The 17,322-nt window shown below is 36.2% G+C and overlaps 2 protein-coding genes across 20 annotated transcripts in view; one reads left to right on the forward strand and one right to left on the reverse strand.

The window, feature by feature from the left end:
• Window positions 1-13,819, forward strand: part of LOC110450545 (calpain-B-like) — a 69,672-nt gene extending 55,853 nt beyond the window's left edge. For 17 of the 19 annotated variants that reach the window (XM_021498114.1, XM_021498118.1, XM_021498126.1 and 14 more), the window contains 6 exons: window positions 3,913-3,971; window positions 5,640-5,708; window positions 6,681-6,759; window positions 9,032-9,148; window positions 10,426-10,478; window positions 11,312-13,819. In XM_021498114.1, coding sequence (XP_021353789.1) covers window positions 3,913-3,971; window positions 5,640-5,708; window positions 6,681-6,759; window positions 9,032-9,148; window positions 10,426-10,478; window positions 11,312-11,338 — 404 coding nt within the window. In that variant the 3' untranslated portion in view covers window positions 11,339-13,819. Of the gene's footprint in view, window positions 1-1,201; window positions 1,214-1,530; window positions 1,537-3,912; window positions 3,972-5,639; window positions 5,709-6,680; window positions 6,760-9,031; window positions 9,149-10,425; window positions 10,479-11,311 lie in introns of all 19 variants that reach the window. The other 2 variants (XM_021498116.1, XM_021498117.1) reach the window with 2 other exon arrangements.
• A 1,853-nt stretch (window positions 13,820-15,672) lies between these two features.
• LOC110450550 overlaps window positions 15,673-17,322 on the reverse strand; it is a 50,028-nt gene continuing 48,378 nt past the window's right edge. Inside the window, exon 3 of the mRNA XM_021498137.1 lies at window positions 15,673-16,917. Within this exon, the coding sequence (XP_021353812.1) occupies window positions 16,421-16,917 (497 nt within the window). The 3' untranslated portion in view covers window positions 15,673-16,420. The remainder of the gene's footprint in view (window positions 16,918-17,322) is intronic.

Raw genomic sequence — 17,322 nt, forward strand, 5'->3', positions numbered from 1 at the left:
GAGCTTTAGCTCAAGTGACCTATTGCTATCCGTTTTCGTCCGTCGTCCGTTAACATTTTACATTTCAAACTTAAAGTCAAGTTCTGCTGGACCAATTGCACTGAAAGTTGGTAGGAATGATCGTCCCATGGTCCTGACAAAGTGTTGTTATTTTTTAGGTCAATCAGAAATCCAATATGGCCGCCACGGCCCCCATTTTGAAAACCTATTTCAAACTTAAAGTCAAGTTCTGTTGGACCGATTGAACTAAAAGTTGGTTGGAATGATCGCCTCATAGTCCTGACAAAGTGTTGTTATTTTTCGGGTCAATCAGAAATACGATTTGGCTGCCATGGCCGCTATTTTGCTACTAAGTTCTAATAGGCCGATCTCACTTAAAATTGGTCTAGGAATGATCAGCTCATGGTCCTGACAAAGTTAAGTTAACATTATAATATTTTTTACTCAAATTGGTACATATTTCAACAACAAAAATAAATACTATAGTCTCAGGTGTCCGTTAAGGCCCATGGGCCTCTTGTTTACTCAAATTGGTACATATTTCAACAACAAAAATAAATACTATAGTCTCAGGTGTCCGTTAAGGCCCATGGGCCTCTTGTTTACTCAAATTGGCACATATTTCAACAAAAAAAAAAAATACTGTAGACTCAGGTGCCCGTTAAGGCCCATGGGCCTCTTGTTTATTATATAATCTTTTTATGGTAGTAATTTTTTTTCTTTCTATGTTTTTTTTCATGGGGAAGATTGTTTTGGTTAGCCTGTAGCTTACAGGTTCAGTTACCTGTTGTGTTGCCTGCAGTGTTGGGTTACCTGTTTTAGGTCCCTGTTGACTATACACGTGTTGCCTGCAGTGTTGGGTTACCTATTTTAGGTCCCTGTTGACTATACACGTGTTGCCTGCAGTGTTGGGTTACCTATTTTAGGTCCCTGTTGACTATACACGTGTTGCCTGCAGTGTTGGTTACCTGTTTTAGGTCCCTGTTGACTATAGACGTGTTGCCTGCTGTGTTGGGTTACCTGTTTTAGGTACCTGTTGACTATACACGTGTTGCCTGCTGTGTTGGGTTACCTGTTTTAGGTACCTGTTGACTATACACGTGTTGCCTGCTGTGTTGGGTTACCTGTTACAGGTGTATGATTTGTGTATACTAATGAGATTTTGTCTTTGTTTTGTCTTCTTTGACTTTTATCCTCTAAGACGGTAACTTAGGTAAGGAGAAGAAGTGTATCATCATTTATTGTATCATTATTGTATCACTACTCATCACAAATCATGCCAGCACTAACCTTTAACCTGGCTTGGTCATTGGTGGACCAATGTCAGCCTTGTATATGTGGGTCACAAGGTGACAGCCTCTCTATCAGCAAGAATAGAGGGGTTGTGACCTTGTTAAATACTCAGGTCATGAGGTCACTGCCTCTTGATGGAGCTGTAACTAGGTTAGAAAGGTATTTATGTAATATATGCATATCCTCACAATTATTGTTACACCTTGCACCTGTATGATGTACCTGTTTGCTTTACAGATCCAAGTATGTATACAATGGTGTCGTATATACACTTACTTTACATGGGTATTGTATGAGGGTGCACCGTTATCTCCACTGCTGGTTTAAACAGGGATGTACAAATTCAACGATTTATACATCCCTGGTTTATTTATTTTTTCTTTCGTAGCTTTCATTTTAGAACATTTGAAATTCTGGTATAACCATAGTTGAGAAAGGTGTGAATATCAGTTAAATATCAGTTAGAGGATGGTGTACATATATTTGCTATATATCCAAAATTAACAAATGATTATACAAATGAATATTCATCAATTACTAACCAAAAAATTATATATATATCTCATTAGTTATATGACTACACAATATTGAAGTAAAATTTCATAAAATAAATGATACATCTTTCCTAGGCTAGTCATAGTGTTAAGAGTACCAAACCCTAGCTTTAAATGATATAGAAAGTGCTAATTTATCAATCAACTTAATTGCATTTTTAATTCAATTTAACAAACCTTTACATATATCCAACTGTAAATTGAAAGTGACATACATTAGATCATTAGTATGTTGTTAGCCTGCTTTTCTTAGTCCAAAATTCTTCTATGAAAAGGAAAATAAACGCAAGTTTCAGATCATAAGAAAGTAAAATAAAGATATTTAGTTGAAGCATATAAATTGTGTGATATTGAGTTGAAGCATATAAATTGTGTGATATTGAGTTGAAGCATATAAATTGTGTGATACTGTTTTCACTCTTTAAGCTTTTTAATTTTGCTGAAGATGTCCTTTTTTTCATTTTTAAACGATTTGATTCATTAAGTTTCAAAACGTATGATAGTTATATTTTGTTTATAGTGAAGACTGGTAATAGATGCTGTTATCTTGCATGAGACTTGAAAGCTGCTGCCACCAAACCTAGAGTAGCCTCCCCTTAATGACCGGTGGTTATAGCCAGTCATCCACATCTTCTCTCTCTCTAAAGGACTGACATGTAGGCCTCCAAACTGACAAAAGTGTAGCTTCTCATTAAAATCATACAAGTTGTTTGCTGGACTAGCAAATTTTCTTCAGTACTTCAAAATTTTATAAATCAAACAACAGATTAAGGAGCAAATAACTTGTTACTGATTTGTTTTGAGGATAATTATTCATTACTGATTTAGATATTGCAACTAAAATATAACTGGGTATATATGGACTGCATGTTTATTTACACAAGTTATCCCCCTTTGATTGATCAGTAGTCGGCTTTTGCATGTGACCTGCTGAGGTTAACTCCTGAACCTGGATCACTCTGTAATTGTACAAAGTATTCAATGATTGATATAATTATGTATAACATTGTTATTATTTTCTATTATTCAATTATTTGATAGAAGTGTTTTAAATTTCAGAAATACTTGTAATTTTTGGGTATGTTTGATAACCAAACTATTAATTTATATTAATATGAGCTCCTGTATAAGTATAGGAAAGGGTAAAAAAAGTTCACAATAAAGTAGTTTTCCTTGATCTAAAATGTCGAATTGTACACATGACATCACTAGACAGAATCCTGTATGACAAACCTGAACAATTTGGATCAAAGAAAACAATATTGAGATGTGAGGATTCCATTCCATAGGATTAAGGGGTTGACTTTACCAGTTTCTTAATTGACAGCCAAGGTAGGCAATATTCATGTTTTTGGTAATTAAACCAATCTAAAATTAATTCATCTTTGATCTGCATACTATAAAAATATGGACAGTACCACAAAATGACTTGAAGCATAATCGTTATTTTTATAAAACAGAAACCTTATGTTTATCACTTATGATAGTGCTATACAGGAAATTTCAAAAAACTGTGCAAGATATGAAATATAATGTACGATTACAACAAACATGGATAGTGTTTATCTTGGCTAACTTTTATAGTTCACCTGTCTACTTAAGGTACCAGGGTATGTATTACTCTCTATGGCATTTATCAGCCTATGATTACAAAGTATTACTCTTTGAAGTTATTCAGATGTCATTACATCATAAAGGATGACTTGTGAAGGAAGGTTAAGTGTTATCGAGTGTTGTCTACCTCGTAATAGTTTTGTGTTAAGGTTTCGTTAAGGGAAGACCTAAATAAATGTTAAACATGATTTGAACAACATAATTAAACAATAGACTCTTCACTTTTATTTCAGGGTCGTTACATTGGTTGGAATATTCCCAACTATACCCTATGTCAGTGGGTTTGCCGACCAATGTAACTATTCCGATGTAAAAGTGTCTTTTATCTATACCAGTAACATTACCATTAGTATGACTGAACTGTAAAACTGTGATATCTTGTCCAATGTTACAATATTTTACTTGTTTCATATTAACATGAATCTCATCAATGTTTTTGTCTTCTTCTCAGATTTCAAGTTTTCTGGATTCAGCGTGGAGTGTTGTCGCAGTATGGTGGCCATGCACGATGTATCCTTACACCTAGCTAGCTATAATTAGCTATATAGAACACCAATACTGACCAATAGTATTGCAGAAGTGTTTTAACACTTGGGGTTGTGGGAGGAGGGTGTGAAAAGGATTTTACTAAATTGCATGCATTCATAACTGAAAAAGATATTAAGTTAGGTTTTCCCTTGTGCCTGTACTTTCATTATTTTCCCTTGTGCCTGTACTTTCGTTATTTTTCCTTGTGCCTGTACTTTCATTATCTGGATTATATAGTACATTATTTGAAAAAATCCTATTGTAGAAAATGTACTGAATACTAGCTTGTATTAATACTGTTCAAGTTCAAGATATTTTATTAAGTATTTCAAGGCCAACTAGCCCATAGTACAATTTGCACAGTACATAATAACCATATTCACACAATTTTTACATCAAAAACAATTTCTGCAGAGTACCTTATAACGTACAATTTACTAATATATAGCACTGACTTCCGATGTAATAATACTAAATTTGTGATGTCACAGATATAATAAAATTTGATCTTGCTTCAAAAGCTGAATATACAAATTCAGCAACATTTCTTAATTTATGTTCATTTCCAGTTATTAACATATATTTTGCTTCAACATAGTTTTCCAATGCACACATTTGTCTTATATGTACCTGTATGTACATATAAAGATACAACGAGATGACCCCACTGTGATTCTAGAATTGCTGCAGTATATTGTTATTACACTGTCACAAACTGAGTTTTATTGGTAATACAGTGGTATTACAGTTGCAATTTATTTCCAATGACTAATCAAATGCTATGTTATATCTAAAATGGATAAAAAGCTAATTGACCTATTACAATTTAGCAGTACAGGCACATGTGACCATGGTGCTTTACAAATGATAACACCTCCTGGTATCCTTTACCTGGTGGTTCTTATGTTACAAGGCGCGGTGGTCTAGTGGTAGGACACCGGGCTCGTGACTGAAGGGTTGCAGGTTCGAGTCACATCCCGGCACTGTGTTGTATCTTTGAACAAGTTGTTTTACTCTGCTTGTTCAAGTCTACTCAGCTGTAAATGAGAAAATGATTGCATGGGCAGTGCTGGAATTTTTGAATGCTTGCTGTGAGCACCAAAATGGCAGCACTGGATGTTGAGAAATATATTGGCTGGTTGCAAAGGCCCTATAACCGCGGATAATAATTTATGAACCGATTATGAAAAGTTCTTTTTTACACAACCAATAAAATTGTTCTATGTGACGTTTCGATGACTAGTAAGATATGTACACTGTCCCCTTCATCAGACAAATGAAGGTGTTTTGTCTGATGACCGTGACAGTGTACATTTCTTACTAGTCATCGAAACGTCTCATATAACAATTTTATTGGTTGTGTAAAGAAGAACTTTTCATAATCCATACTTACCAACCTGAAGAAAATGTTTAGAAATGTGTAAACCTCTTTGAGATGACCTACAAACTAGGTTGTGATAAAGCAGTATATTAAAGAACCTCAAACTATTATCACTATTAATATTACAAAGATTGTTATGTACAAACTACTTACCTGGTGGTTCTACAAAATAAACATATGTGAGGAAACACATAATATGGATAATTTTCCAACAATATATTGGTATTAAGAAAAAACCCATGCAGTTGATTAACCTTAACTATGACAAGGGTGACATGTCTGGCAAGCTTGGGTTTGATGAGTTCAAGGACTTGTGGAACGACCTAAGGAAATGGAAGGTAAGAATTTACTGAAAATAACTGATGACATTGTTACAGTAATACTTAATATTACCAAAATCCTATGATAAAGGAAAACCATTCATGGCTGTAAAAGATGTGGTTTCTTTTTCTTCATTCGGGTAAACTCTGTCTAAAAAGATCAAGCCCCCCTTGATGTTTAAAAAAATCTAGCCCCCCTTGATTTCTAAAAAGATCAAGCCCCCCTTGATGTCTAAAAAGATCAAGCCTCCCTTGACGTCTAAATAGATCTAGCCCCGGCCCTTGATGTCTAAAATGATCTAGCCCCGGCCCTTGATGTCTGAAAAGATCTAGCCCCGGCCCTTGATGTCTAAAAAGATCTAGCCCCGGCCCTTGATGTCAGTAGAGTTGGCTTTTACAACACAAACAAGGATAATGATAAATCTTGGGTTTTGAAGGCAGCAATATTAATATGTATAATTCACTGGTTTTCTGCAATAATTCACAATGTAAAGGATGAAACATTATGGTTAATTATCCAGCATCAAAACCTTTCTGATCTTTCCAGCACCTATAAAATCAATGTCAAAATAATCCAAAAAATGGTATTGTACTTCAAGTCGACCCATTTTAAGTAGCTGTCACCAAGCTAAAGTTTAGTCAAATATCTTTGATGTATTGACAGAGTTTACCAGAATAGCTTAATTTTCACACACACCTTTTTTAACGTAGACTAATCATTTACCCACACAGGACCTCCTGTAGCTGACAACCCATCTGAATGGGATTTTTGAAGTGTATCAAACTTAGTATGATATTGCTTCATCAATCCTTAATGTTTCTTGCAATATATAACTTGTAATATTTTCAACAAGAAAAGAATGATATTGAGGCTTTCAAATACTGAATATTAGTGGCAGTCCAACTTTTCAGATCTTAGTTTATTGAAGCTGTGACATAACCTTTTACCTGAGGTAGTCAGTGTATAAACTTGACTCTTTGTGCTTTCAGGGTGTGTTCAAGGAGAGAGATGCTGACAGCAGTGGATGCCTAAGCTCCTATGAACTGAGACAGGCACTGCATATGAGTGGTAAGCTGTCCATGACTGGTGGCCCAATCTGTGTGGGTGCTAATTGTCCTTGTCTTTGGAAGCCTGTGTGGGTTCCTGCTAAGATTTTCTGTGTGGGTTCCTGCTGACATTGTCTGTGTAGGTTTCTGCTGAGATTTTCTGTGTGGGTGCCTGCTGACATTGTAATGTATGGGTGCCAGCTGTCATAGTATATGAAGATGCCTGTTGGCATAACCTGTATCGGTAGGCTGCTGACATAGAGTATGTGCAGATGCCTGCTGGCATGGCCTGTGTGGGTGCTTGTTGGCCTTGTCTGTGTGGATGCCTGCCGACATTGTATGTACAGATACCTGTTGGCATACTAGCCTGTGTTGGTGCTTACTGACATGGTCTGTGTGGGCGCTGCTGACATTGCCTGTATTACCTGTAGATTTTTAGGTCACCTGAGCTTTGCGTCGTGCGTAAACCTTTTAAGTTTTCAACTTTTTCTCAAGAACCAGTGGATTGAATTTTTTCAAACTTGGTCAGAATCATCCTTGGTAGATGAGGCTACAAAATTGTAAAATTGGAATTCCTACCCCAACCCCTGGGGCTAGGCGGGGCCCCGAAGGTAAAATTAACCAATATTTCAAAAATCTTCTTCTCCAGACTCAGAGGTTCTACAGTCATTTTCTCTACATGGAAAGAAAGATCATCAGAGGCTTTATTTAAATTGTAAATTTCAGGACCCTGAGCTATCCGTTCTCCCTTGGGGAGGGGGTAAATTTTACTATAGTTTATATAGGGAAATACACTTTTGGGTATATTTTGACAATTTTTAGGTCACCTGTTATGGTGCGGGGTCCGTTGTCCGTCTGTCCGTCCGGCGTCAACTTTTTTCTTTAAACAACTTCTTTTCGGTAACCAAAAGGCCTAGGAAGATGATATTTGGCCAGTAGCATGCTGGGATCAAGGGCTAACAAGTTTGTTCAAATAAATGACCTTGACCCACTTTCAAGGTCACAGGGGTCAAATATGTTAAAATCTTCAAACAACTTCTTCTCAATAACCAAAAGGCCCAGGGTACTGATATTGGGCCTGTAGCATGCTGGGATGAAGGGCTACCAAGTTTGTTCAAATGAATGACCTTGACCCACTTTCAAGGTCACTGGGGTCAGATGTCTTTAAAATCTTCAAACAACTTCTTCTCAATAACTTAAAGGCCCAGGGTACTGATATTGGGCCTGTAGCATGCTGGGATGAAGGGCTACCAAGTTTGTTCAAATAGATGACCTTGACTTATCTTCACGGTCACAGGGTTCAAATATGTTTAAACCTTTAAACAACTTCTTCTGAATAACCGAGAGGGCTAGGGTGATGATATTTGGCCAGTAACATGCTGAAATGAAGGGTTACCAAGTTTGTTCAAATAAATGACCTTGACTTATATTCAAGGTCACAGGGGTCAAAAATGTTTAAACCTTTAAACAACTTCTTCTAAATAACTGAGAGGGCTAGGGTGATGATATTTGGCCAGTAACATGCTGGGATGAAGGGCTACCATGTTTGTTCCAATAAACGACCTTGACTTATATTCAATGTCACAGGGGCAAATATGTTTAAACCTTTAAACAACTTCTTCTGAATAACCGAGAGGGCTAGGGTGATGATATTTGGCCAGTAACATGCTGAGATGAAGGGCTACCAAGTTTGTTCAAATGAATGACCTTCGCCCATATTCAAGGTCATAGTGGTCAATATGTGGTGTAAATCTTTAAATCTTTAAATGGTTTGTTCTGGATGACCAAAAGGTCCAGGCTAATGATATTTTGCTAGAAGCATGCTGGGTTGGAAGTCTATAAACTCTGTTCAACCTGATGTCCTTGTTCGACATTCAAGGTCACGGGCGTCATATGTTTAAAGCTTTAAATAGGTTCTTATGAATCAAACACTGATATTCTGCCTGTAGTTGTATTTCAGTCCACTCTTAAAATTACAAGTGTGAAATTAATACCATGTGAGTAATTCAGGCCCATTGGGCCTCTTGTTGGGGAATCTTCTGTTAACATTACTTCTTTGACCCATATATATAAATATCTATATAAAGGTGCCTGCTGGCAAATTCTGTGTTAACACCTGCTGTCATAGTTTGTGAAGGCACCTAAATATATTGACATGAGTATCAAAGAATGCAAAACACAGATAGTTCTATAAGTCAGAGGTATTCAATTTAACTGGTCATTGATGATTGATATCTGTTCATACTGTTACGCATGTACATCATTTCACCAACATACCATGTAATGTATTTCAGGTTTCCGACTAAGTAACAGGTCGCTGAGTGCTTTGGTCTTGCGCTACTCCAACAAAGAGAGCCAGATTGAGTTTGGGGATTTCATCTTAGCAGCAATCCGTCTCAAGACAATGCTTTGTAAGTAGCTGTTCTTATACGCCCATCAAATGACAGGACATGTTATGTTATCACGTGAGTTGGGGGGCAGGCACGAAGGGTGTCTGGTCTATACAATGTATCTTGAGTAGTTTTCAACAGATTAATTCAAACTTCAGAGGAAAGTTCATTGCCATGATAGCTCGGACAAGTTCAATAACCGAAATTATAGGACAGCAATTGAAAGTGTTATGGCCTTTTATTCATTTGCCCAAACAGTGTCTGCTCGATATTTCGAGTAGATTTGAACAGATAAACTTCAAACTTCATAAGAAGGTTCATTACCATGATAGCTTAGACAAGTTTGATAACCGTAATTAGCGGACCATAATTTATGGAGTTATGGCCCTCCAGTAGTTTTTATAACCATGGTAGCCATGGTAGCTCGGACAAGATTGATAACCGTAAGTATCGGACTGTAATTTACGGAGAAATGGCCCTTTATTCAATTTTCAAAAGTTTTCAACGGATTAACTTCAAACTTCATAGAAAGGTTTATTGCCCTGATACAAATTTGATAACCACTATTGTTCAGCCGTAATTTATGGAGTTATGGCCCTTTATGTACAAACATACAGACTCATTCAGTATTATGTTCCGGTTTTCGGTACGTTACCCTTGTATTATGGTGGTTCACATGCTGAACAAGGCCATCAAAATGCCAAAGCAAAACATCAGATAGATAAATAATAACTTGGAATGCAAACAACACTGTTATTATTCCCCCATCGGTTCTCGGGGGGGGGGGGGGGGGGGGGGGCTATAGGTTTGCACTCCCTCCATCCGAGAAGTTTGTCCGAGACTTTTTTCCTACACTATTTCACCTGGAGTAACCAGATTTGGTGTACAAGGACATCTTGGGATGACAGAGTGCAAGAATTAGGTTACTGTGACGTATGACTTGACATTTGACCTTTACTTTTGAAAAAGTTTGTCCGGGGCATATCTTCTATACTAATAATACACCTGGAGTAACCAGATTTGATGTACAAGGACATCTTGGGATTGCTGAGTGCAAGAAGTAGGTTACTATGACCTCACTGTGACCTATGCTTCCTGAAATGAGTGTACTGTTTGTTAGATATAGAAATCATTACCGGTGGGGGACTATGGATTGCCTTGTTATATTTATTACACGAATGAATTGGTTGAAACTAATTTTCTAATTATTGATTGAGTTTTGTCAATATGGTATACTTGATTTTGAAATTGTTCAGTTATGTTTAACACTGTAAGGATATGACTTTTTGTTGTTGCAGCTTCGTTCAAGTCGAGGCAACATGGGGATATGGCTGGCTTTGAAGTTGATGATGTAAGTATTCTGCCTCCATTCGCAAAAATATCTCCTGTTTTACATATCCATGAATCTTCTTAAGGGTCTAGGGTATGATTTCTCTGTCACCCTCTTAGATATGACAGATAGCAGGTGAAAATAAACAATACATGACAAGGGAACTATCAGATATGACGTCGTATATAACATCACAATCAGGTATCGATGGGAGAGGCAATATGCAAATCAGGTTTAAAACAAAAAGTAACAAAAACAGTGCTTTTGAACATAGTACTGGAATATATTCACCCCCTACTTAATGGTTTAATACAGAAAGCTTCAACTCAAGGGTAAATTTGTCGGTCCTCTAACCCTAGAGCCTCAGATTAGACAACTAAAAAATTACCACAAGGGTCAGAGATTTCTCTGTCACACCCTCAAGTTAGGGGAAGATTCTATTTGTATTTATATAGTGGATATATCGGGAGTACCTACAGCTACTGCTAATCTGTTTTCACAAATTAATTTCAAAAGTTAATTTCAAGTCAGATGTTTGATTTGATTGTCTGTCTGTTTCCGTATACAGTGAACATCTCTTGGTTATCTACACATTTTGCTCTGTCTGTTTCCGTATACAGTGAACATCTCTTGGTTATCTACACATTTTGCTTGAAAAGTTCAGAGTTTTACTTTGTTTTCTGTTACTAAAATTGTAAATTTCTAGTCCTGTTATTGGTTCATTTACCCACCTAAGCTGTTTAATCTCTTCTGTTTAGGTTAAAGATTTACCGGTGACTCGGTAGACTAATTTACAGTGACTAATAACTTACAGAAAGCATTTTTATTTACTGCATTTTCCAATTTTATTACAGTTCATCCAGACCACCATGTACTCTTAATGCCAACACGTAAACACTTGCCAAGGGAGATTACTCTGACGAAATGTTGGATGTGTTGTCTCATTTCCGACGGAAAAAAAGAGAGAGAAAACTGTTGGCAACTTTAGCCTTCTTATACATGTAGCATGTAGTGAAAACTTTGTTAAGACAGTCTATATATTCTATCGTTTTCAATGGATGCTACTGTGTCTTTATTTGCTTGTTTATCGTATAAGTGATTTAGACATTGTAACAAAAACATCAACGGCAGATAATGCTTCTATATTAAACAAAGTAAACCCGAGGTAATGCGATGTATCACTTTCGTGAACTGTTCACTTGTCGGATGAGGTTGTCCTACCTGTTACCTGAGAAAGTCAACAACTATCAGAATCATCCACATCAAGACCGACCTTTTGTGATGTAGAGTGTGATGGAGGATAAAAAGTTCAGTGAAACTCATTCAGTTCTTCATTCTTCCCCGTACCTGCTTGGAAATCTTTTTTTTATTTATTTTTACGCGTATGTTTATTAAAATATTTTATACATGTCAGATTTTTATGATCTACAGAATTGTTATACAGTATAAATCTTCCTTATATGGTATTTTCTAGGTTATATGAATATCAATATATATACACTAGCTCCTATTCTTGCATTGTCTCATTTTTGTACGAGATTTAGATGCTAAATAGGAAAAACAAGTAAGGTGCTCTGACACAAGTAAAAGTTTTTTTGAAAACTAACATCGTTTTGAATAATGCTCAGTAATTTGTGGTTCCGGCTCTTCATTCTACCTCTATGTTTTTCTCCACATTATTTTACATTTAACTTTAGAGTTCTAGGAATCTTGTATCTCATCAGTATGGCAACAACTCCAAAGCATTGGAACTCTTTGTTTTCATTGATTTTAATATGCAATTGAAAACAAACCACATGACATAATTTGCAGCACTTTCATTAATATTTTTCATTCTTTATTTTAACTGCTGATCAAGATGGTATGATGTTAGCGATTTCTTTAGCTCAGTATCCTTGTCTACTTTGTATATGCTCCTTTATAAAAGTATCGCCCATAGTATGGCCATCAATGTTGTTTGATATGTTGTATTTTTTCTTGTCTGAAAAGTTAATCTCTAATTAATCTCGTCTTTCTATTGACCTCTGATTTTTACATGGTATCTGTGTATGTTTGATGCTATTTGTAATGCTATCTGTACTAACTGATGCAATCTTCAAATGACACTGCAAGACTCCAATAACATGGGTATACAAGTTTGTTATGTGCCTCTCTATGAAAGTGATAATGGTTATTTGGTAAATTGTAGATTAAATCTTTGAATGAGACTGATAAAGATAAATGGTAAAGGATTTAAAACCACATGCTGTGCCTCGTAGGATACTTGAACTAATGACTACTGGTAAACCTTTAGTTCCTATGTGATTACAGGGTCTTTCCTGTCTGATGATCAACGTTTAACTGCTGATTAAAAATCTACTTTTAGTATATATCAATGCTTTAAGTTTCAAATATTTAAGATTTCGCAGTACTGTGACATCAGTCTAATCTTTTGCTATTGAATGAATCAAAGATTTATTTTTATCTGTTCATTAACTGTGATTGTGACATCAGTGCTTTGAAATGGTATCAAAATATGAAAATTGTCTGTCATTTATAACTAATGTTTGGGAATATAATGCACTTATGTGATAAGCTCTACTTTGTTAATGCTTTTTGTACAGGTTTACATATGTACTGCCTAGCACTGTGACCTTTCGTTTTAATCAATGTTGACAATATTTTGTTCAAGAATATATATCATAAGGTTGTTATTATTATGTTATTTTCTGATCATTGTTAAAAGAACAAAGAGAGCTATGTAAGAAAATTGAAATTAATTTAGAAAAAAATGAAAGTTTAAGCTTGATATTTGTCAGTTATCTAGATTTTGAGATTTTGTAAGAAAAGGCAACTTTAGTAGTTGAGATTAGCCTAAACAAAACAAATTAAATTAATTTGATTAAACACTTCTGTCAAGCAAATTGAAAACAATCTTCCTGCACATCAATATGTATAAGTATTGTTAGTCGTAGAATTGTAATAAGTTTCACTTCAATATGTATAAGTATTGTTAGTCGTAGAATTGTAATAAGTTTCACTTATATAATTATTAACGCAATAAGATGTAGATATGTATTTACCTAGATCGTAGAGGGTATGGTATTAACACTCACTTGTAATGATAAATTAAAACATTAATCTCATTATCCTTTTTTAAGTTATAGTAACTTATGTATATACATTGCACATTACTAAACCTATGCGTTTACTGTTAGATAGCTGTTTACATGATTTTGTTTCCCCCAATTATTTACATATATCTGTGTATTTACTACATATTTGACCTCGTACTCGCTTTTGTCCAGTGCCTTAATTGGGCCTAGGTGTCCTCTCTGGGCCATAGACAAGGCAGGATGATCTAATAAAAGATTTTATCTACAGACCGGCTTGTGTTATCTATAGACCGTCCTAGTGTTTTCTGTGTATCAGTTGAACCAGAGACTATAAAGCCATGTGTTATATACGTCTCTGGTTGAACTAAGCCTTTTCTACCAACTAATATTTTTTATTGTACATAACATAAAACAAGAAGAAAACATGTACAAAAGCCGTAATTCAAACTGAAAATTGATTAAACTAGGGCGCACTATGGTTAAAGGAATAATTTGAACAGAGACCGTTGAAAACAGTACACAGATAACAAGACCATGTGTTCCGGAAGGGAAAGCGTCCTGTTCTTCCTCGTTGACACCCGCCATGTATCCAAGTAATGTTACGTCCTCATAGAGCTGGGGCAATGGCAACAAAACAAAGGCATACTAATGATCATGATCGAAATCAGACCTTCCTTTCACACAAAGAAATAGCATATATCGCAATGACATCATGATGCCAAAATTAGTGTCGTCCCGATGATCGATTATAAGCGATATATAATCGGAAAGGCAACCGATTCCCGACAATCGATTATGAGATGTCAACATCGATGATTGTTTTCAAAACCGGAAGTGCGAGTTCTACTTTCATTTTCACTAAGAGAGAACGGGAGTTCTGTCCTTTTACTCTTAAATATAACTTCTTATCAATCATGCTATTTAAACATAATTAAATGTAAAAAAACGTGTTGGGGTTTGCTTCAAAGTTGAAATTTCATTAGTAGTATTGATAAAAGGAAAAGCCATGCCATTGCTAAAAAAGGTCATGTTTTTTTAAGGATTATGTAACGGTAGGGTAACCAATTAATAATCGAAAATCGATCGGTTGACACTAACCGATTATATCCCATCATCGATGTTGAAATCTCAACCGATTCCCAACACTAGCCAAAATACATAGAAATAAAAAAAAAATATGCTTTTAAAACACTATAACATGTTAAAGTTCACAACGTTTGGCTATAAAAAGATCATTCATACTTATACGTAAACTGCTATTTCTGGTAAACCGGAGTTAAATCTAGCTACAAAGTTGGGGTTACAAGATACCATTTGAAACTGCACGTATTGTAACTGGAGGAACCAGACTCACTTGTCACCCAACCTTTACAAAGAATCAGGATTACAATCGGTTTCATGTACGCGCCAACACCACATGTCACATGTACGCGCCAACACCACATGTCACATTCACGCGCCAACACCAATTGTCAAGTTGTTCACCTTAACATTCTGTCATATCGACAAGTGACCATACTTTAAGAGGCAAATAAACTTCGACGTGTACGATTAAGAAACAAACAGAAGTATACAAATGTTTTCTTGTCTGTTAAACTGTGAAACACGTTTCCTAGTTTGTAGTTTGCCCTAGTTCATAGTTTGCCCTAGTTTTACACAGTTTGCCCTAGTTTTACATAGTTTGCCCTAGTTTATCCATGTTTAGTTCGAATTACGGTTTTGTTGACACATTGGTGTAACAAAATTTTAACTTGTCATTCTTGAAACAAAATGTTGTATGCAATTGTTTGTTACTAAAACTGACGTTAATGCTTGTTATTGTTTACGTACCTGCTTGGCCCTTATATCGCCTGCATATTGCTGGACCGTTTAACTTTTACCAATCGGTCAATATAAACAAGACCCATATGACATTATCGGCCGTAGACACCACCCACATGGATGGTATCGGTGGTCTTACACAATCGGTCGTAACCCTTATGTTCCAAGCAACTCCTTCAATCTCCGATTACCCGATATTGAAAACATGTGTTTTTCCCTGCATAAAATAAAGAATTTCAAATACTATCAGACAAAATCACAATTTCCAACGATACCAAGGAAAACACAAAACAAATTTGTATTTGACTGTAATCATCACAAGATATTTATTTAACTGTCGGATGTGAGAGTTATCTCCAGTAGAACCAGGCACAACCTTTCCGAGTTGGAATTGTTTGACTTAGTTGTGAACGATGCGAATTTTTTTCATTTATCCGTATAGAGAAAATGTCGCTTCCCAACCTTTGATTAACGAGACAAAACTGAATTGTTTTCAAATTATTGACAAACGGGATTTGTGTTTTTATCAAATACAGTTTACAATCGCGATGGAATGTAGAATCAACACAACTAGAGCCACAACTTGGGACGTATCCTTATTGTACTGTTACACTGGGACGTATCCTTATTGTATTTTTACACTGGGGCGTATCCCTATTGTACTGTTACACTGGGACGTATCGTTATTGTACTGTTACACTCGGACGTATCCCTATGGTACTGTTACGCCCACTTCTGGTTTTTATGGGGGTTTTTTTTTGTGAGAAATCGCAAACAGTATCTCCTCCTTATATCTTAGAAAATGTTGGTAATCTAGAATATATCATCCGTCTCTAAGACCTCGCCCGGTGTGTAGAAAGTGACAAGTCGGTTACATGTACACAAAACAAATGAACAATTATGCAATACAGCCACAAATACACCCATTTCTGTGATAGACCGCCCAAATATGTGTGTGCGTTCATATGAATATATTAATTTGTTAACTCTGTTAAATTTCTTCCTGGTTGCTCTTAAATCTGTATTCTTTATAACAAATAAGATAATCTATTTCTCGGCGACATTGATGAGCGTTGTACCCGTTGCGGAGGGTTCCGATGCGGCGCTGTCCCCCCTCGGAAGTCCCCGTCTCCGATTGACGGGAGCGGCGTGTATTACAATCTCCTGTAGTTGTTCTTGTGTCAAACTGAAGGGAGATAAGTCATTGTCTGACATTTGACGACGAAGGATTTTTTGGTGCCTTGTTCTGGCATTCAAAATTGGTCGCGCGGGATATAATGTCGATTCTGATTGGTTAACGACAGGAATTTCTTGCAGTACAATCATAGGATGAAGTTGTGTGTCGGAAGCAGATCCGGTGATGGTTGACGGCGCCGTGTTTGTGAATGGTGGAATGGGTTCTAGTTTAGGGGAACTGGGTGGGTCCGGCTTCGGTAACTCTTTATGAGGAGAAAGTTCCTCTTTCTCGGTTTTTGTTGCTTCCTCTTTCAATTTGTCGGGCCCCTTCCGATTATTCTCAGAATGTAACTTTTCATAATGTTGATCTGAAAAGAACAAAGTCACAATGATATATTTATATAAATGTTTGGAAACATTGAAATAATTTGCCGTTGCTTGAAAAAGGACTGTATCAAAATATCTCTTCACTTCCTGTGTATAGACTATAGTTTATATAAACAGACGGGAAACAAGACCTGGTTCTATATTATAATGACACTTTCACATTGACAACACTATATTCCCATAATGCACCACAGTGATGCATATACAATGTATTGGTTTACATTGTACAACATCGTATCAGCCACGTGGTACATGCAAGACAATGAATCTTCGTGCTAGGAAGTACATGGAAATGCCCTAACGGAATAACGAATTTTGGATCCGAATTAGCCGTATTGGTATTTACTTTGTATGAGTGCACATGGTCACTGCTAATGGGTTGCGCC

The sequence above is a fragment of the Mizuhopecten yessoensis genome, unplaced genomic scaffold (assembly GCF_002113885.1).
Source record: "Mizuhopecten yessoensis strain PY_sf001 unplaced genomic scaffold, ASM211388v2 scaffold5315, whole genome shotgun sequence".
NCBI classification, from domain to species: domain Eukaryota; kingdom Metazoa; phylum Mollusca; class Bivalvia; order Pectinida; family Pectinidae; genus Mizuhopecten; species Mizuhopecten yessoensis.